This window comes from Oreochromis niloticus, linkage group LG2 (assembly GCF_001858045.2).
Source record: "Oreochromis niloticus isolate F11D_XX linkage group LG2, O_niloticus_UMD_NMBU, whole genome shotgun sequence".
Classification (NCBI taxonomy): domain Eukaryota; kingdom Metazoa; phylum Chordata; class Actinopteri; order Cichliformes; family Cichlidae; genus Oreochromis; species Oreochromis niloticus.
This window is the reverse complement of record NC_031966.2, coordinates 11548682-11571134: the sequence shown is the minus strand read 5'-3', so window position 1 is coordinate 11571134 and position 22453 is coordinate 11548682. Positions and strand designations below refer to the sequence as shown.

The 22453-nt window shown below is 38.5% G+C and overlaps 1 protein-coding gene across 1 annotated transcript; it reads left to right on the top strand.

The window, feature by feature from the left end:
* Positions 1–18939: 18939 nt before the first annotated feature.
* Positions 18940–22222, top strand: nanos1 (nanos homolog 1). The gene has a single exon (XM_005467222.4). It carries the CDS (start codon positions 19902–19904, stop codon positions 20580–20582), a length of 681 nt encoding a protein of 226 aa, XP_005467279.1. The 5' UTR covers positions 18940–19901; the 3' UTR covers positions 20583–22222.
* The last annotated feature ends 231 nt before the right edge of the window (positions 22223–22453 follow it).

Genomic DNA, 22453 nt, shown 5'->3' with positions numbered 1-22453 from the left:
AGTTTTGGAAGAAGAAGAAAATTATCCAGGGGAACAGCAGACACAACTACAGAGTAGTTATTTTTTTGATATTTTTGGAGCTTTCCCACAGCGTTCTTGGTGGACATATCGTGCTTCATATTATATTATGAAACAGTACTAAACCACATTATGCTGTTAAGTGGTTTATATGGCATGGGGTATTTACAAACAGGTCTTTTCATTCCAGTAGTTTATGAAAAGGTTTTCTTGTTATTTTTTTTAGTTTATGAATCGTTGATCTACACATCTGTTACATTGCTACCTGCAGATACAATTAAAAATTCACCACCTATTCGCCAAGCTTTTGACTTGTCTTCGAATACAAACCCTAGGACACATCTGGTGCCGCAGTGTGCTCTGCCTGTTATTTAGCAAATTGTACCAATGAAGAAATCTTTCGATTAGAACTAGGAAATTGCTTCTGTCAAGACCACTCAACTGGCTGAGATAGCTTTTGCTTGAATTGGGTCTCAATTTGAAAAAGACGAGTAATCTAATGTGGCATCTTGATAACATTTATCATGAAAAAGAAAGGAAGGATATGTGCTGGTGCCATAGGGCTTAGGGATTTGTATTTCCTTGTGCTAAATGTAGACAAGCTTTTAATGTGCTGGATTTGGGGCTGTTGAACTACACATGGTAGTTTTAATGTTCTTGATCACAAAGCATGATTACCACTACTGTAGCTAATGAGAATTCCGATGTACAAAATAAAAGCAAATCTGGCCCAGCTGCACCATTTTGGGGAAAAAAAAAATCTTATCACAGCTTTGCGGATGTAGTCTGCACATGCAGTAATTAGGCTCGCTAAATGTTTAATAGGTACAATCAATGTGGAGAATGGAGTCTGCCACATGGGGCTTCAAGCTGAGTTGTAGGAACTGTAACTCACTCTGTGGGCTACCTTTACCTTATTGGGGAAAAAAATCTTTGTAAAGTACTCAGGCATTCCTTTTCTAACCATTTTAATGGCCAATGCCTCCTGGTCAAGAGGTGGTCGCTGAATGGACTAATTCCACAGGATTAGTTCTCTGTGGTGGTGATCCAGCCAGCCAAACAAATGCGACCTTATGGTGCCGAATCTGTGCATGCACAACTATACAACAAGTGCATAGGAAGGGGCAGTTCAGTCAAGGGATTAGTGGGAATCAACCATTCAGGCATGCCCAGCCATTTTCAGATTCTCTTTCTTGACTTTGAAAGACTTGTTTAACAATAATCACTTCACAGAAGGGGGAACTGGTGGCACAACAAATGAAAGACCAGCCAAATGACAAAGAGGAAACTCAGGGTAAGTTAAGCCTATAGACAGGACAGCTAAGCAAACTCGTAACACCCACACTCTGTGCTACTAGGATGTGTCTTCAGTATCCAAGGGACCAAAAGAGAGGAACTGTAGGTAAAACGTGGTGAGGTACACATGGTAGACCTGGGATACACTGGCTTCCTGTGTGTCAGATGACCTTTTCTGCAGGACTGCACAGGCAGAATAAACATGAAATATTCCAGAGGATGGCTGAAACTGTGCACTGTGGTATACAATTAAATAAGTTAATAAACAAATAACTTTCTTGTTCTGTGTCACTAATACAGCCTCATAATTCATCTCATATCCAGTTTATAAAAAGCCTTTATTCTAGCTGTTCAATTTTTTTTTTAAATGGGAAAATGTCTTTTGAGATGCATTTAATATTTCTTGCCATAACTAAAATGCTAGGTGATGTAGCGGAAAAGATGGGGGTAGGGGGTGAATGATTGGAGCAAATGAAACTATATTGATTTTGACATCTCCACCTGGTGCACGAGCTCACATTGTATTTCCCTTCCGCAGGGTTCTGTACAGCTGAACTGTGCATACTGTGATTTCCCTGAGCAGCTTGCATGGGAAAAAAAGAAAGTGTTTAAACGTAAACAAAGCAATAAAGCAATCAATAAACACAGGAAGCCCTGAGGTACTGCTGAGCAACTAATAAACAGCAACAATGAGGGAGACTGCACAAACAGAAAAAAGAACCACTGACAGAATCTCAGACATTAACAGAAAACAGTGAGGTGCTGACAGTTTAATGAGTAAGTACTGAGTTAAAAAAAAAAACCCCAAAAAACAAAAAAACAGCAACAGCTAATGTATGTGAGGATTTATATTTTTCATCAACTGCTGGGTTTCTTGCAAAGACACTGGACTGCAGACATCAACTGTTTATTTTAACTGCTGAAAAATCCAGCACACGCTTCAATCGAGCTTGGTCATCTAAATGTATTATTTCAGTATGCCTGCTTGTCAAGTTGCATCTTGCTATTATATCTGTCCACACTCATAATCACAGTTCACACACATCATTAGACAATAGTCACAAACAGATTGTATTTTAAGAAAAAAAATGATTTTTCTTCAATCATAACCTAGGAGATTTGAAAGGTGTAAATCTCTAATTGTTGACGTGAGAAACTTGTGAGAATTTAAGTGCACTCCCCCTCTTGGCCATAATTTTCATTTCTTTCTTTTTAAGAAAAAAAAAATAAAATATATATATATATATATATATATATATATATATATATATATATATATATATATATATATATATGTATATAAAAACACCCAGCACGCCCCTGCGGGCGGTTTATCCTTCAAGCTCGGGTCCTCTACCAGAGGCCTGGGAGCTTGAGGGTCCTGCGCAGTATCTTAGCTGTTCCCAGGACTGCGCTCTTCTGGACAGAGATCTCCGATGTTGTTCCCGGGATCTGCTGGAGCCACTCGCCTAGCTTGGGAGTCACCGCACCTAGTGCTCTGATTACCACGGGGACCACCATTACCTTCACCCTCCACATCCTCTCGAGCTCTTCTCTGAGCCCTTGGTATTTCTCCAGCTTCTCGTGTTCCTTCTTCCTGATATTGCTGTCGTTCAGAACCGCTACATCGATCACTACGGCCGTCTTCTTCTGTTTGTCTACCACCACTATGTCCGGTTGGTTAGCCACCACCATTTTGTCCATCTGTATCTGGAAGTCCCACAGGATCTTAGCTCGGTCATTCTCCATCACCCTTGGGGGCGTCTCCCATTTTGACCTTGGGACTTCCAGGTTATACTCAGCACAGATGTTCCTGTACACTATACCGGCCACTTGGTTATGGTGTTCCATGTATGCCTTGCCTGCTAGCATCTTGCACCCTGCTGTTATGTGCTGGATTGTCTCTGGGGCATCTTTACACAGCCTGCACCTGGGGTCTTGCCTGGTGTGATAGACCCCAGCCTCTATGGATATTGTACTCAGAGCTTGTTCTTGTGCTGCCATGATTAGTGCCTCTGTGCTGTCTTTCAGTCCAGCTTTGTCCAGCCACTGGTAGGATTTCTGGATATCAGCCACCTCCTCTATCTGCCGGTGGTACATACCGTGCAGGGGCCTGTCCTTCCATGATGGTTCCTCGTCTCCCTCCTCTTTCTTGGGTTTCTTCCTCTTCATGGTTCTCATTCGCCTGCGGGATCCCCAGGTACTTGTAACTGTCCTCTATGTCTGCAATGTTGCCTTCTGGTAGTTCAATCCTCTCAGTTCTGACTACCTTCCCTCTCTTTGTTACCATCCGACTACACTTCTCCAGTCCGAACGACATTCCAATGTCATTGCTATATATCCTGGTAGTGTGGATCAGTGAATCGATGTCTCGTTCACTCTTGGTATACAGCTTGATGTCATCCATGTACAGGAGGTGGCTGACAACTGCTCCGTTCCGTAGTCGGTATCCGTAGCCAGTCTTGTTAATGATCTCACTGAGGGGGTTCAGGCCTATGCAGAACAGCAGTGGGGACAGAGCATCTCCTTGGTAGATCCCGCACTTGATGGTGACTTGTGCTATGGGCTTGGAGTTGGCCTCTAGTGTTGTACGCCACATGCCCATTGAGTTCCTGATGAAGGCTCTTAGGGTCCTGTTGATCTTGTACAATTCTAGGCATTCCAGTATCCAGCTGTGGGGCATTGAGTCATAGGCCTTCTTGTAATCAATCCAGGCAGTGCACAGGTTGGTCAGTCTGGTCTTGCAGTCTCGGCTGACTGTTCTGTCTACCAGTAGCTGGTGTTTTGCGCCTCTGGTATTCTTGCCAATCCCTTTCTGTGCCCCACTCATGTATTGACCCATGTGCCTGTTCATCTCAGCCGATATGATGCCTGACAGGAGCTTCCATGTAGTACTGAGGCAGGTAATTGGTCGGTAGTTGGATGGGACCGACCAATAACCTGCCTCAGTACCACTAGCCACTGAGCATTGCTGTTATGGGTTGCGTCCTTCTCCCATATGCTCTTCCAGTATTGCTCCGTCTCCAGCCTTGGTGGTGCTGTTCTGTTATTGTTCCCTTGCCCCTGAGAGTACACCTTTTCTGGTTCTGTGGAGAACAGCTGGTTTATTCTCCTGCCTTCTATCTCTCTGGTGTACCTCCTCAAGCGGCTGGCCAAAGCTGTGAGTCTTTGCTTGGCAGTTTCCAAGCAAAGACATTTTCCTTGGAAATTTTACATACTAACATACTTAATTTAAATTGATTGCATATGTCAAATGTGATGAAATCCATGAGAAATCCATGGCAGCTTTTAAACAGTCAATAGGGGTTTGCCCTAGTACAAACAATTTTATGCAAGGTGTCCACCCATTAGCTTTTATTCACTAACCTCTTATTCTTTGGAGGGTTGCAAGTGGCTGTCCTTCATCCTATTCTTCTTAAAGAACAGTTATGTTTTTACATTCTTTAGGCAGAGTAGCCATTGGTAATCATTTTCCGAGTGCCGTCTGTAGATCTGCCACCTCTATTTTTACATATCTTGTGGAAAACTACGTGCCATTATTTTATTCTAGTGGCTTCTCTAAATATGCTAGATCTCAAGACACTCACTATGAAAGGTGTCTTCAGAGGACAAAGAATTTTTTGCTATAATTACAGCAACAATCTGTTTCTTGGGTTGTTTGTGACTACTGTGTAAGTACTGAGTCCATTAATTTAAAACCACTTTAATTTGGTGCATAATTCATTATGAATGTATAGTTTTAGTCCTGATTTCAGCATCCATCTTCTAATAACTGTGGTCTAAAATTCCTATGAATTTATGTGTGTAGGATAAGTCGTCATATCAGCTCAACTTCTCTCGTCCCCCTCCCTTGTCAGTGAACCACAGAGGCTGTTAATATCATCGGCTTTATGACATGGTTATTAAAGATCACTGGGATTCCTATGAAACCTCATGCTTGAGGTTTTAGTCTTCTGACCACATTCTAATGCAATTTCTATTAAAACCCATTTAAGGCTGCTATGACTGAATTGTACTTAACAAGTCTGTCATCTCTGCGGCTTTATCAGCATCAGTGGAGCCAATAGAATGTGAAATGGCTTGCTGGGTTGATGAAACCCCCGACAGTGAACTTTGAGGTTTAGGGATTTGGTTTTGGTGGACAGGTGGTTCCACTGGAGAGGCGGGAGCTTGGTACAGACTCTTTGAAATCTTCTCAACTGGAAAATATGGCTGCATTGGAGATGACAAGAGGGTCCTACTGCAAATAATGATCAAGTCATTCAGTTGAGTTTTAAAATCTTTTTTGCTGAACATGTGTTGAAAGCTTCTGCAAACTGAATTAAATCCGTTTCTGTGTTTATGGATTAGTCAGGCAGTTTCAATTAAATTATCCTGTTTGTCTTTTAGAAGGCAACATTTTATCTGAGCTGTCTTTTTTTTGTTTAAATACTTAGATGATGAAATTACCTGAAAGGTGGCATTGATTTTGATAAGCCCATTTGTTTACATTTTAGTTACAGTGCAGCAGACAATAATTCCCTTTGAAGCAGACATGCTTGAATTTACTTTCACTGCCTCCCAAGTCAGGTTTCAGAAAAGATAGTGGCTTTTATTTGAAAATTACCTTTCATGACATTACCAGAAAATATTACCCAGTATGTTTAAATGAGACACGAAGATGTGTTAATCAGACATTCAACTTTGACAAGTTGTGACAAGTTAATCTTACTATCATTGCAATATCTCCTAAAATCCTAATAGAGAAATGAGGCAGGTGTAGTAAGTCCCAGATCCAAAAACTTTAATATGTGGCTAGAGGTCATGCAAAGAAGGTCAATCAGTGAGGCATAAGAGGGTGGCTAATAGCAGGCAAAAGAAAAGTTGTTAAGATTGAGTGTGATGCAGTGAAGACCCAAATGCACAGACGGCTTGCTTTTTGTACAAAAAAAGCAAACCATTCATTTAGGCTGTTAAAGCCCACTCGAAACAAAACAAAACAATACAGAAAACAGCATAAACAGAACACTAGGAATACTTGGAAAACACTAGGAACAAGCTGGAAGCAAGCAGTCAGACTTCACAGTACTATACAACAACAAAGAGACACAAACTGAGGGTTTTAATACACACAGACACAGAGGGCAATCAGGAAGGAGTGGAAACACAAGGGTAACACAGCTGAAACTAATCAGAAACAAGACAAATGAAGTAAAATACAACTGAAGTGATATGAATGCAGATAACACTTTCATATATAGACATGCAAAAACTGTAGAGCTTGCAGGGAAAAAAAATTAACAACTGCATTGGGAAAGATCATGGAGTGGCTTGACCAATCGTGTCTTACGCTTACTATAAGTAAAACTAAAAGTATGTCTTTTTAGAAAACAAAATGGTCTGTTAGAGAAGATATTTTAATTAAGAGTGGGAAGACTGAAACTTTGAGTGAGTTTAAATATCTTTATATGACTCTCAATTAAAATCTCAAGTATAACATAAAGAAAATGATCAGAACTAGTAAATATATCCTAAATTTTCATCATATTACAGGCTGCCTCCCACAAAATTTATATTTAAAACAAAAGACTACCAAAAATAAAATAGGATCTCAAGAGCACCTAACACAGAAATGGAGACTTAATGAGAAACAGGGTGAAGACAGGAAAACTGAAACTGAAGGAATAAAACATAAAAAAACAATAACCATGAACAGAAACTACATGGCTAAACTAAAATCAGAGAATAAAAAACAAAGAAACTAACAAAGAAATTATTAGCTATAATCAAAAAACAAAAACACCAAACACAATAATCCCAACATACTCTTAATACCAAAACACAGGCACAAGCTTTGGATCCAGAAAACATGAGGACATGAGGAAAATAAGAAAATACACTAAGAATACAAGAAATAAAAAAACAAAAAACAAATATAAAAGAGAACTTAAATAATAAAAAAAATAAAATAAAATGTCTGAGAAGCATAACTACTAAAAAAACAAGGCAAATTGCCTGGAAACGTGATTGTATATACTAGAGAGAATGAAAAACTGATTGAGAACATGTGTGGCAGAAAAAAATGGGAAGGGAAACTTGGAAAGGTTGGGAGTGAAACCAACAGGAGTGCACGGAGAACAATGGAAGCAAAATAAAATAGACAACTGACTAGAAAGATAAACATAACCAAAATCCAAACCAGTCTCAGTGGTCATGACTACAACACTAATGTCAGAGGACACCTTGTGCGCCAGCAGCTTTCACCGGATGTGAAATTCTGCAAAAACTTGGAATATATATAATATATATAACATATAAAAAGTTCCAGGGTTTTGTTGTGCATGTTGTCATGGCTTACTGTGAACTTGGTGGAACATAGCAAGAGCCAAAAAAAGAATTTTACTTCTACGAAACAATCTGTTCTCTCTTGTTCATACAAGCACACAAAGCTGGCAGTTTGTTACCAGCCATTTGGACAAACCGGGGTTCAGTGCTCTACACAAGGATGGAAACAACCAAAGATGTGGGAATGTAGTTTTGACGTTCAGAATGATTGGGAACGGTCTGTAAAATGTTAAATAAACAACTCGTTAAATAAATGGATTATTATTAGTTCGATTGTCATTCATGTCTAAATGATCAAACAAAGCCACCCAAAAACATGAGAACACCACTGAAATCAACCACGGCGACAATGGTTAAAGAAGTCTATGTTATGATATAAAACAAAGAAACTGTATAGCTGACATGTTTTTTTCAATTTTTTAAAATCTTGAGAAATCTTGTTTTGCTTCTCTTTCAGTGTCGTGCATGAGCTTTAATGATCCAAGCTGCCTGCAGAAACCTTTCTTGGGCTGCTCTTTTGAGTGAACTGTCCAGTTATCTGGCATTCACTCCTTCATGACTTTGACAGGTGAGTGGAGAATACATGGAAGTGAGGTATCTTCCTGGGGAAATGCCAGACAGAGTCAACTGACCTCTAAGTTTCACACAGATCAGTGAACACAGATATTATCTGCTCACCATGCGCACACAAAGGCCTGCCAACAGTTCATGTACCAGCACATCCCAGGCACAACATGCTAACACAAAGACAAATCAATCACTTGGATTGCAAGTGCACTAATGATTCTGTTGACGTTAATGAGAAAGGGGACACGCTCGTGAAGGCAACTAACGATGCCAGACGTGGCGATATCACATCAGTGCCCCTGTAACAAGCCATCATGTCAGAGAATGAGTCATAGATTAACCTGTTTTTTATGTGAACTGAAGTGGAGCACTGCCTGTTTCAAGCCTAAAATGCCAAATGCAAAACATAACACATTTAAAAACACATCTGCACCAAGTGTCTAAGTGTGTATATACTGGAGCTTGTCTTAACTCGAAAGGTAAACCCAGCATCTCACAAAGATTAAATATTTCCCCTATATCTTGAGCCACATTTTCAGATACCATGTTTGCTAAATATTGCATCAGCTCACATTTCTGTTGTTTATTTTTTCCTTTTTTCAATATAATCTAATTTGTTTAGTAGTACTTCAATGCATCTCTATTTAATAGGAAACCTGAGCTAAGAAGCAGTTAGATTGTAACCAAGGGGGGAAAGCCAACACTAAGCACTAAGTATCAACTAAAGTCTATAAAATGAGATTCATTTAAACTGAGCTACAAATGTTCCAGCCTCATGCCATGGTACTTCTGAGGAAATTTACACCAAAGCACATGTTCCAAAGTCAAGCAATAGCTGCATATGTGATTTTTGGCTATTTTATTCAAAAGCCATGCACATAATCTGCTTTAACAGGCTCCATTCTTCTAGTTTCAGACTTTCCACTAAATGTTGGATGTTGGCTGCAGGGATGTGCTCCGACACTGATGCTCTGTAAAGGCCAGTGAAGTTCTCGTATGACTAGAAGCATGTTACTAAAACTTTTACTGTAACATGAAGGTCTTCAGTCATTAGAAGTAAGGGCTTGCAGCATGAACAAAACAACCCTGGGCTTAAAGCAGACAAGAGGATGATGGCATGGAAGTCTAATAACCTACTGTGATAAGAATAGAGTAATGTTTTACTATCATCCTGCAGATAAATTCAATTTTAAGATAGCTGATACTTATATGTTTGAAATATATGTAGGCACAGACAGAGATATGTATGAAAAGCATATATTTATGAGTAGAAGAAGAAAATAAAATGTTAATTGGAATGGAATCAGACTAATCTGCATTGCAGGCTTAGGTTTCCAGCTCACTGGTAGCCTCAAATATAATTTAGCATCCTCCAGCTGATTGCAAATCTGGGATCTGGTTTCCTTTCTATATCTAAATATTAATAGTCTCCATTACATGAAAATTACTTTCATCTCCGACTCACATGGAGGGATTAGATTTTAATCAAGGCATTAAATATGACTTTCTATTCCTGCAGATGGGATATGATGGCAGGCAGTCAATTAGTATCATGCTCCGTTTGTGGTCTCACAGTGAAGCCTGATAAAGTCTTTGTTATTACAGAGAAGCTGCAAGAGCATAAACAAAAAGACAAAGTGACATGTGGGAATGAGGCAACATAATGATGAGCTTCTGTCAAGGATCACTGCATCAATAAAACTTTCAAAGATATTTGCTGAATTAATAAATTCTAAGCTGAAAACTGCAATTATGGAGTGTTTATGTTCTTCAGCTCACACAACTAAAGATTCAAACTGGTAACACCATCTGCTCCAAAATAGCAATATTCTCAAAATGATACTAAATTGGAGTCAGTCTGTTGTACTTTTGGCTGCATTACTAGTCTGCTAATCAAATAAGCTTTTGTGGAGCTTTTTAGCCAAGAAAATTAAACCAGTTTCTTTTCTTAAAATATGGCAGCGGCTAAAAATGTTTTCAGCTTACTCAACTTAATTTGGTTTATTGTCATAGAAGAAAACTTTTCCAGTGTGCCAGTAATTCAAAATGGAAGAGAAAAAACAATGTTTATTTATCTATTGTTTTTTCTCTGAGGCTGGTGCATTGTGGCAGCAGGCTAAGCAAGTAAGTCCAGACATCCCTCTCCTGAGCTCCTTCTGGGGGATCGCCAGGCCAGATGAGATATATTATCTCTCCAGCATGTTCTGGGTCTACCCAGGGGGTTTACTACCAGCTGGACTTGGCCAGAAAATGTCCAGTGGAAGCCACCCAGAAGGCATCTTAATCAGATGTCTAAGCCACCTCAACATATTCCTTTCCATTATAAAGGAACAGCAGTCCCATTTCGACCTCCGTTAAGATGTCTAAGGTCCTAATATTACTTCAAGACAAGACACAGTAAACAAATACATTTGACAAATACACATGTAATCATAACCTGCAAACAAATCAGCTATTGCTCAAAGGTGAATGGTGGATAGCATTGTTGCCCAATAGTCACTGCTTTTTATATAAAATCACAGTATATTTAAAGTTTAAAAAAACAACATGAAAATAGGAATGACGTCATCTCCTGAAGTGCTGAATTAAATAGAAATTCTTAGCACAACCACAGTCTGGTGTTCAGTGAGTGTCCTGACTCTGTAGCAGCTGTTCACACCCACATTTGCTCCTCCAACATGCAATGAGAAGTTTTTTCAGGTTGTACTCGTTAACATGGCAAGTCTGTCAAACTATTTCCCACTAGTGTGCTGTTGATATTCTGTGTGTCAACATGATTCAGCTCCAACGTTCCCGGTTCACCTATCTCTTTCAACAACACACCTTTTTAGCAATAACTCGATGTTAGGTTAACTAGTGATTCTAAATTGACCACAGCTGTGAATGTGAGCATAAATAGTTGAATATACTCTCGTATCCCTCTCTCTGAGACCCTGAATTGGATTGACAGTTAAGAAATGGATGAGGGAAGTTCTTTTTACTAAGTTGTTCCTAACTAAATTTCATGTTTACGTTCCAACATTCCAACTACTTTTAAATTTGTCTGAAATATGCTTCATATATGTGTCACTAAGACTTTGGAATGGATTCCATTATGGCTCTGCGCTCTCTATTCGGCTGTTGTTTTGCTGCCTCACCACAGCAATCTTTAGAGGTGTATGATGTTCTCTTGAAATTCACAGGGTGTCAGTTTGAAACTGTTACCCGTGCATTTCTGTGAGATTGTACAATGTTCTCTCTTGAACAACACAAAAGAACTAAAGCTCATACTCATAAAAAGCAGAAATTTTATGATATGTAAGATTGCTGCCACTAGTCCAGTGAATATATCTGAATGGGATTTTTAAATACATCATTTTAGTTTATCAGCAACATTTCTATTAAAAAATTACATCCTTGTTGCAATACATTGCCTATAGTTTATGCAAAAGAACTTGCTTTTAAAATGTATTTTCAACAACAAATTATAAATAGTTAAAACACTGATTAATTCAGAGAGGGTTTTAATTGTATTCCATCTTATTTCTTTAATTATCAAATGTAGATGTGCATCAAGCTGATGTTTGTGTCTGGGTCTTTTTCTCAAAAACAATGCAAATATGATCTTGTGATTGAAGAACAGATGGGATCCCTGTGATATCAGATCATGTTGAGATTTGCAAAACAAATATATGATTTATGGAGATTTTTCTTTTCTCTATAATATCTGCATATTAGATTGTATCAACATTAAGCATAGGAGAGTGATGCCATCTGTTTTTCTAACAGTGCAACCTCAAATATGCTTAAAAAATACAAATACTTAGAGTCCATAACAAGGCTGGCTAATCATTGCAAATGTTTTAGTATCACCACTAAACATCATCAGGTTATATTTCACATTCTTCCTTCAGGTGTGAAATCACGGCAGTGGAAAAAAATGCTGTTTAATACTATGGAAATATATACTTCTGAATAAAACAGGCACTAAATACTAGGCTGTGTACAACTCCTGTGGAGAGCTAGGACTGAGTCATCACATCACACTTAACAGCCTCAGTTTTACATTGGTCAGTAGCTTTTCAACTTGGCATTTGAAAAGGGGATGTTAGAATGAAAGAAGTTCATTTATTATCCAATTGATCTATAGATTGTTTAGCTTCTTTTTAAAGAGTTTAGGATTATGTCAAGTTCCTTGACAAGTCAAAATACCCAGCTTTGGATGAAGAGTATTTGCACTGGGATATGATTGTACAATCAACCAAACTAGACTAGAAGTTCAGGATCATTAAGACACTGCTCATATAAGGAAATTCTGATATAAGGAAAAACTTTGTCATTTTTCAGTCATTTTACAGAAGGTTTTTATTAAGCAAGTACAAATACAGCTCAGCACCTTAGACTCAGAACACCGAGGCTTGTGCTGTTTACCTGAGATGTAGGAGAATCTGAAATTTAGATCGGTAGCTCTTTTATTTTTTTTCTGTCTGCAACCTTTGCTGTACTTTGCAGCTTTCCAGAATCTCACATAAAGACTAAAGTCTATTGCTGCAGAATGCTTATTTATAAAGCTGTTTAATACAGAGAACCATTTAACACTTGCCCTACTTTCAACATGTTATATTAACCATTTTACTATTACTTATTACCGTATTATTACCATTTTGCTATTACATGTATTACTGTATGTGTTTTTAGTAGGAAAAAAAAGTTCAAGTCAGTAAAGCAGTGAAGTAATAGGGATGGATATTCGAACATACTAGCTTTTTGTGGAGGTTTTTATAATATCTGACAATTGTGCAGACAAGATTTTTATTGTTTGTCGCATAAGCAGTGATTTGCATACTTTACAGGTAACAAGAATCCATAGTTATATGGGGTTTAGATAAGAAAAGAAAACAACCAGAGTGGCATTAAGAAAATAAAGCAATTAAAGCAATGGAACTGTCTGGCCATCTAATTTAATTCTACCTTTATTCCTTAGTGTGCTTAATGTCATTGGATCAGTTTTCAAAACACTGGATCTAACATCTCAGGCAGTGCAAATATGTTATATGTTATTAGAAATTGAAATTTAGAAGAACTAATCCCTAAGAATTTTTAGACCTAGTGAGTCCTCTAACTAATTACATATCTTTTATTCCCATGTTATCATGCCAGTGTTACTCCTGAAAAAACAGTGGGCATGGTTATGTCATGTTCAGGCACCAACTGATCACTCTTACTGAAGACAATCCTTGCAATTCGACCAGATCCAGTGCAGTCCTTTTCAGGACCATCCCGGGGTGGCTCTTCATTCCCTGTTGATTAATATAGCACCGGGTCTATGTTTGGAAGATGCTACATCAAGTTGCATGGAGTACATGTAAAGGGCAGAAAGTCTGACAGAAAAACAAGTTTTTCAAATAAAAAACAATTAAAAATCCATGCTGGCTAAACACTCCAATCCTGAAGGCCTACCAGTACGATTTAAGGGTTCACTTGGATCCAAATGACATAAATTGCATCTAAGGGTGAACAACAGGCTTGTCTGTGCAGGCGCTACACTACACCTACATCTGTCCTCCAACTAGAAAAGGAAATGGTATAACAAAAACAGTTGCTTTCCATGGTTACCTTAGCTGCCTGTCTATGTGTTTGCAAGCAGTTATAGTCCCATGTGAGTGTTCCTAAAACAATTCATGAAGTGTCTCCAGAAAAAACAGAGGGTATAAACACACCTGACATTTGACCTAGAAACTGAAGTACAAAACTATGTTTAGGTAAAGACATTAAGCTTTGAGAGGAAATAGACCATTTTATAGCGTTACACATCAACTAGGAAATGCTGGCTTCTTCTTCTTTTTTTTTTTTAGCTTACCAGGGTGCCACAATAACAGCTTGTACAAAACATGATGTTTGGGTTTTCTTGGGAATGACTGTCTCCTGAGACCATACGCATCACAAACCTGTATATCGAGTTACTGCCCTGCACACTGAAAGACACAGAACTTATTTGCTAAAAAGTTGTGCAATTGGCTTCATATCTCCAGGGGAATCCTGAATAGATTTGGCTTTTAGGTACATATTCTGAATTATATTTGTTGGAATAGTTATTGTGGGAGACCTCATGTGTTACCCAAAAGTCTCCTATATGCATATGGATCAGTACAAGGTCACACTGTGTCCATGTAAAACTGCCAAGTAGTTCTATGCTGGGAGTTTTTAGAGATGGTTTTGAATGACATTTAATAACATCCATGTAATTACCTTGAAACTGAAGGTCATAAAATTACTAAATCAAGCCAGCCTCTTTCAAAAGCTGAATGCCATTTGTTTGTTTTACATCTCAGAGCTTTATAAACAGACCGACCTCCCTTATTGACTGACATGCTTTATTAGTTTCAATTCTTTCATGCTTCTGGAGTAACATTTAGTTTAATCACCAGTTATCTACAGTGGCACACACAAAAACACAATGGCATCCTCTGAGTTTATGTGCAATTATAAGAAGCCCATTTTCTTGCTGTTCAGCAGGGGAACAAAAGAAACCCGAGCACTTAGATATTTGGTTCAGGAGACGCAACAATAATAAAAATGCAAAAACACAAGCTGCTGTGCTTTGCCGATATGGAAATGCTTCCCATTAACTGCAGTTTTCATTCAGCATCTCTGGGGAGAACAAAGGATAATCAAACCTTACACAGGGTTGTTAACTTCAAGCCTCTGAACCAAGACAAACCTTAAGCCTATAAAGGTGTGGCGTGTCCGAGTGGAGGCCCACTGTGAAAACAAATATTGAGCATAATTTTGCTGCTCAGTATTATACGATCGAGCCCCCTACCCTCCAGCAATCTTTCATATGAAATCAAATTTGCGCACTGATTAAATTTCCTGCATGTTTTCTCATTTGCATAATCACAAACAAAGCTCTAATGGCTATGAATGAAAACACATGGTAATCTGTGGGTCCAAGGCAAACAGGGTGTTTTTGATACAACAACAACAAAAAAAAATGCATGTTGCAAGTGCACAAGCCATTTTCATACTGAGTGATTCAGCATTTATCTTCATTACAGCAATCAATATGGCAAACTGGATTTTTCAGCAATTCCTGCAAACCTATTATGTATTGTTTCAGTGATCAATATCTTGCTCCCTAAACATGAAGACTAGACGAACATTTTTACGAGAATATTACTGAGACTTTTTGGTTGTGCAGAGGCCTGGATTATCACTTTAAATAGAGTTGGAGGGAATATCTGCGTCTTAAGTATCTTTGAGCAAGGCATTGCAATGATTTATCTATAGCAGCAGCTGCTCCTAGCAGTGGAGTAGGAATATGCCGAAAGCTTTCCTCGTGTGAATGCTTCATGTAATCCTCCCCCTCCGTATTCACTTTTCAAGGCCACTGCAGAAACTTTCTTCAAAAAAACAAAACAAAAACAAAAAAACACCAAACATCAGACAACAACGCATTAACAGACCGCCACAATTCACAGAAATACGTGTTCTGTGATTTAGCTTACAATGTTTTAGACATCGTACCAGATTCAAAACACGCCCCAGTGACACATTTAAATTATTACTGGCTGTATGAGCAGATGCAACAGGGGAAAAAAGACGAGAGTTTTATTTTCTTAATGCATTCCACAATGTCATCAATCATTCATTCATCGTGGCAAATATGAACTGCGCTCCAAATGTGACCAATCTTGTTCTGTTTGCTAAAATAAAAGGCTGGATTATAGCACAGAATGCTGATGATTATAATTATGAAGCATTAATCATCAGTGGAAGATAGGCACTTTAATGTCCTATGAATCAGACATGATCATGTTCCCCAAATTGTGCAAAATGCTTGTTTGAGCTGAATTACATTGGATTACATTAAACTCAAAGTGAACACACACACACACACACACACACACACACACACACACACACACACACAAAGTAAAAATAAATGAAAAAGTAAAAAAGCTGACAGACTGAGCCTCATATTGCTAATGAGCCTGTGCAGGAAATATGATCTGATCATTAAAACAAAGTGTCTTTCTCAGACAGCCCCCGCTTTTCCTGATGATCCATGTGTTTCTCCCTGTCAAGTGAAAAAACTCTTACACAACAATCACTTAGTCAGTGTGATTCCTAAATCAATTTACAGCCATAGCCACCCTGCTGAAGTGATGCATCATTCCACTGCTAATCTCACTTGCTTCTCCAATACACTCAAGCAACCTTGAGGCACCCACAGAATTAGCTTTACTTAATGGATGAGTATTAATCCCTCTTAGTCACAACAAAATTAAGGAATAATGCGCCCATGAATATTTCAGTTACACTGCAGCAACACAGGAATCTGCTTGCACAGTCTGCCCCGACTTGCAAAAAAAGAATTGGCAATTAAATACATTATTAATGCTTCATGATAAAATTCATATCTAGCTCCAGCTGAATGGGAGCTTGGGACTGAAAATTCAATGAGGAGTCGATACTATTTCAACTGAAGTTGCTGAACACATAGAACAGTGGAAAAAAATGGCCTGTAAAATACTGCAGCTCATTGAACTGTGCCTTTTCTCTGCTCCTAACACGCCTGTCTCCTTAGGTAGTGCATTCTTATTATATCCCTTAAAAATAGATGTGAACCTTCCAAGTCAGTGAGTTCCTGCAGCCTCCCCCTGGAAGTTTTAATTAGAACACCAGTCACTCGTGTTATCGTTGTTTCAAGAGGGCTGCTTCCACATTCCTGAGCTGCCCACTTCATCACAGGATCAGAGGCCCGCAGTGAGTGGACTGTTTAGGACAGCTGCCTCATATTTACTGGATTTCACCTCAAGAGTAAGAATCTAGATAATTTACGTTACTGGTGGAAAGGAAACATAATGTGCTGCTATTTGGCAGAATTCCTACAGAGTCATAGCAAATGTATCACAACGAAAATAGCAAAAAACCCCTCCAACTACCAGCTTACACATGCGGTGAGCTTTCCAAATACACACATACAAATAGTCTGCTAAGAAACTACTGGTGCTGTGTCACACCTTTTAAAGTGTGTTTGTGTTTTGCAAAACATACTTGCAGCAATGTTAGAGGTCTATAGATTTTGAATAACTGAGATTTTTTGATATTACAGCTAAACTGATTATATACCTCAAGACAAAACTCAATATTGAATAAACATGAAAACACAGAACCAGCAATGCTCAAAAAAACAAAAACAACTTAGCTTTAAAGGTCCAGGGCTGAAAAATTAAGCCAGTGCACACTGACCCAGATGTTTCTCAAATGGCTCATTGAAGTTGGCTCACGAAATGAATCAGTCCCCACAGAATCCCATGTTCTATATTCCCAACTTTATAGAAAACATCGATACAGACTGAAACAAGAATTGATTTCTGGTGTTATTTTTTAGGGCTCAAAATTTGCATTATTAGGAGCATGCCTAGTTTGAGTGACTGATATGTCCAGACTAGACCAATAGATGTCCTTTACGCTTCACCCTGTACACTTCAAATCACTGAATCAAACCTTTTACTTTGTTGCCGTGTGTGCCTTATGGAGCATTTTAATGCAATTATCTAACAAACAATATGAATTGCTGTTTGGTAAACTGTAGTAACAGCCTATCCAAAAACTGTGCTCCAGTATTTGTGAAAGAAATTCTGTATTATTTTCTTTCATACGTTACAATAGATGTTAGAACTACTGTGGCAGGTATCTCTGTATGGATGATGAACCCATGCAGTATTCATACACACAACTTAGCATTCGACCCTCACTTGGTCACTTGAGGCTTCAAAAATGCATGATGGTAATGGCTGAAATGTTAATGTCAAAGCTTCAAAATGGGGGTTCACGCATCAGTAAGTTACCACACGGTTACCCATTGGTTTGGTCTTTCATATACTTATGTCTTTACCTCTCTGCAGGCGACACCATTTGAATTTTTGTGATTAAAAGAACAAAAATTCTTTTTGTGGTTAAAGTAAAACAAGCAGAAAAAAAAAACATAAGGAAAGGCTTTTGGGAACCACTGCCCTCTTGGAAAGTTACTGTTATAATGATAATGTCTGTATTTTATGTACCACTCAGACAATTGCCTCCTTCAAAGTTCATTGTTATTTACAAGATGAATTCTACACAGCACTGGCCAATTGAAAGCTTGAATAAATGGCTTAATTAAACTACCTTTAAACATAACAATACTACTACTACTAATAATAATAATGACAACTTTGGTACAAAATGATACAACATAAATAACATTTTCATAATAACATTTGCAATATATTGTCACATTTGTTCCACAGGTCGTTCATAAACCAACATCTAAGTAATGTGCTTTATTTGGCTAAATTAAAAAAATAAATGTAGAAAAATCCCCCAAACTGACCAAATTGTTTAGTTGTGCAATTGTTTAGTTGCTCTCTGAACATAACCATAGCTGCCTCAGTGGATTCAGACTACATAAATGGCATCTGGATTTAGTGAAAGATAATTGGTGACTTTCATCTTCCAGCCAGTAGCCATCATTATAGTATTTGTTTGGTACTGTCATTCATACCGGGGAAAGAAGTAGGGAGCAAAAGGTCTTTTGGTTCATATGAACTGACCTGCAATTGCATGATGCTGCCCCCTGTTGATAAACTGGTCTGCATGTTGTGTTTACGGCATGAATGTGAAATGATGTGTTGTTTTCGTGGAGCAACAAAAGATTCTTTTTAATCTACTAAACTTTTTTTTATTTCACTTTAAAATCAGGCAAGTAAACGGGTTTTGATCTGGAGGTTAGACATTTTCTGCAGAACTTATTTTCTATTTATACAACATACAAACTGTTAGGACAATACATTCTCCCTCTGCCAACCAATGTAGAAAGGGTTGTGAGCAAGTAGAAAATACTTTAGTGACGAAAAACAAAACAAAATATAGGATTATTATGAACCACTCATCAAATGATTTTAAATCAACCACTGCATGTGAGTTTGCCCTGGAACTGTAAAACCTGACAATGTGGAAACATGGGAGTCGGTTAATAGGCTTTCCTCATATTGATTCAGTTTTAACATAAAAGCACGCATCAGCCTAGGCTATTTCTCCCATGGACTGTAGGAGGATGGCTTCTGCAAGAAACAAAGGGCCCATGCTCTTGGCTCACAATGGGTTAAGTTGTGTGAAAAGCCGAGTTGGCGTTGATGGTATTCATACAAACTGATTAACGATATTGATTAACAAAACACGCGGGATTGTAATGTTTAGTACGAAGGAGAACGAAACACCGAGTCATAATTGATTAGTACTGGCGCTGAAATAATGTAATTACCTACAGTAAGGCTTTGTGCACGAAATATTTTCTCTGCGCACTTGTTCAAATCATTAAGTATTAACAAGCTATTTTTAATGAAAGTTGCCGAATGCCTTAATTGCAGAATAATGATTGATAGAAGAGAAAGCGCCAGCCTGCAAGAAAACAAATCTGTCTAACTGTAGCTTTGAAGACAGCGAGCTTGCTTTCGACCTGATCAGGAACTTGGTTTCAAGGGAGAGCGCCCCGCCCTCTTGGTACTTATAACCAGAAAGCCTGTTTGCAGGACGCTCAAACATAACAGGAACACTGGAGACCACATCGCTGTACATGAACCATACCTGGAAGAGAACTCTGGCTACAAAGACTTTACGGATTACGCTGTCTGTTTCGCCTTTTTACGGCAAGCAAACGAGCAGAAGTGGCCATGGATTTTCTCAATCACAACTATCTGAATGCGCGCAACCCATATGACTATACTTTTAATTTCTGGAACGACTATCTTGGGCTGACGACGTTGGTTACGAAGAATAACAAGCTCAGCATGCCCCAAAATCCCAACTCCATCACCGAGTCCCTGAAAGCGACTCTGGGCTTGGACGATTCCCCGGCGTGTCCGTGCATAATCGCGGGTGCCGTTGGAGAAAGCGGGCACCTGGATTGTTGCTGCCCGTCCGGGAGCCCCCCACCAGCTTCCATCCTGGACTTGAAAGAGCGTTTCTCGATACTGAGCCCCTTCCAAAATCAGCTCGGCGTCCAGCTGCCGGAGCGGGAGGTGGGTTTTGGTGGGAACTTCACTGGGTTCGATCTGTTCGGCATGGAGAAGAAGATGCGCAAACCCGCTTCCAGAAGCAAACAGGAGCCGAAAATCTGCGTCTTCTGCCGAAATAACGGAGCGCCCGAGGAGGTGTACGGCTCCCACGTCCTGAAGACTCCGGACGGCAGGGTTGTGTGCCCGATTCTGAGGGCTTATACCTGCCCCCTTTGCAGTGCCAACGGGGACAATGCTCATACGATAAAATATTGTCCACTGTCAAAAGACCAGCCATCCCAGCGACCATTAAAGGGTGGGAGGGCTGTGGGTGGTAAGAGGATGAAAATATTTTAAACAAACAAGACTATAAAGGAAAATAAATTGCACTGAACAATTTCCAGATGACTGTTTTGATTTCGGCTCTAGCCTTTATCCCAGTTTCATAAACATATTGATTTTATCTTTTTTGTTTCTCTTAAGATCTCTTATATTTTTATAGTTCCTTTATTCACATAGAATAATTTTATGCTTTATACATCGGATTTATTTTTCTTTATAGTCTGTAGTTATTTTGAGTGTGGGTATACATACGCATATGTATCAATAATCACAAAGTGTGAATAAATACAAAAAATAAATAAAAAGTATTTTGGTCATGTAGGGAACACACTGACATTGGCAAAGGGGATGAATGTCATAGCCTTTTTCTACCAAGTATTTTTGTATGGTGAGCTAAGCTTGCCTCGATTTTCTTTCACGTCTTAGAAACCAAAGTTATGTTTGCCATTAAAGAAGCTCAAGAATGTGTCATTAGTGAATACTTGTGTGAGTCTGACTGGAGGAGGAACTCTTTGATCCCATCTGCCTGCCTAAAAACTCCACAACATATTTTCCAACTTTCTGTAAAAGTTGACATTCAATCTGCAAGGCAGGAAGAAAAAGAAGAAAAAAGAGACAATGTGGCCTCTGTTTAGGGCTCATATTCTCTGGGGAACGTTCTAATCAGTTGTTGTAAAGCCAAACCTCTGTTCTAATCATGTGAGACGAGACAGTTACCCGATTTTGCATTTAATGAGAAATATTATTCAATACGTTTTATGTTTACATTCCCAAATAAGGGTGACACACTGGATTTCTTTTCTCTGTCAGGTCTCTCTTTCTTTATGGTGTTTTTGTTTTGGTTTGCCCTCACAATGTATTCACCAGAGACTCACGTAAGCATGTCTGCTTTGCATTATGAAACTGAGTGAGTCCCATTTACCTTTCATTCTGTGTCGGGGTGAAGAAAATGGCAAATGAATGTTCGCAAACAACATGTTATCCCATTATTTCTTTTCTGAAGAATCCCAAAAAAGATGCAAAAATGTTGTGAATGTATGATTGAAAGTGTCACTTGCAGGACTGCACATTTCTGACAGTTTTGTTTACCAAAGGAATACAATTGAATTGAAGAAAAAACAAGAGAAAGATTTGCTGTATTGTGTATAAAGTGATGTTTATTCAGTATTTTAACATTACAAGTGACTTCAGAGGGCGCTACCTCAACAGGATTTTGTACTTACACGTAAAAATGTCAACAGCAGTTTATTGATATAGTGCTGCCATTTATAATAAGGGTTTTGATAGGTATTTTTGATCTTTGTATAACATAATTGTATTTTCATTTTGTTGCATTTAACATAATGGAAGCAAGTTTCCAAGAAGCTATAAGCATTGCTCACCAAAAGGTGAGACTGTCTGTAAATAGTGATATACCCATACTTTTTAAAGTTTAGTTGTTCAATGTTGCATTCTTGAGAGTGTGCAAGAGAGTGGATATTGAAAAAAAGCTGACAAAATTTGCCACTTTTAACAGAGGTTTTTTGGATTAAATGAATAAGAGAAAAAGAAACACTGTTGAACTTTGTTATTTATATTTTACCACAATTTCCTGTATGCTGCTGTGCAGAATAACAACATATAAATACACTAGAGAAATAAAAGCGTATGAAATATTTGGACCTATGTGGTTGTGTTCTCTAATTGGTTTACCCTTTTCTAAACACAAAGGTTTTTGTTTAAGTCTCAGATTAGTGATTTAGTGATTCCTAAACTAACTTAAATCAAGCGGGGGGTAGGGGGTGGAGCGGGTCGACTAGAAACAAAGAAATGGCTTTGCTTGGCCTAATTGGCCAGCTAGCTGACTGTCTCGCTCATGAATTAACACAGAGCCTGTGTGTGGATCA

Bases quoted from the DNA above. Each gene is read 5' to 3' on its own strand.
- nanos1 (XM_005467222.4), top strand. From the start codon at position 19,902: ATGGATTTTCTCAATCACAACTATCTGAATGCGCGCAACCCATATGAC.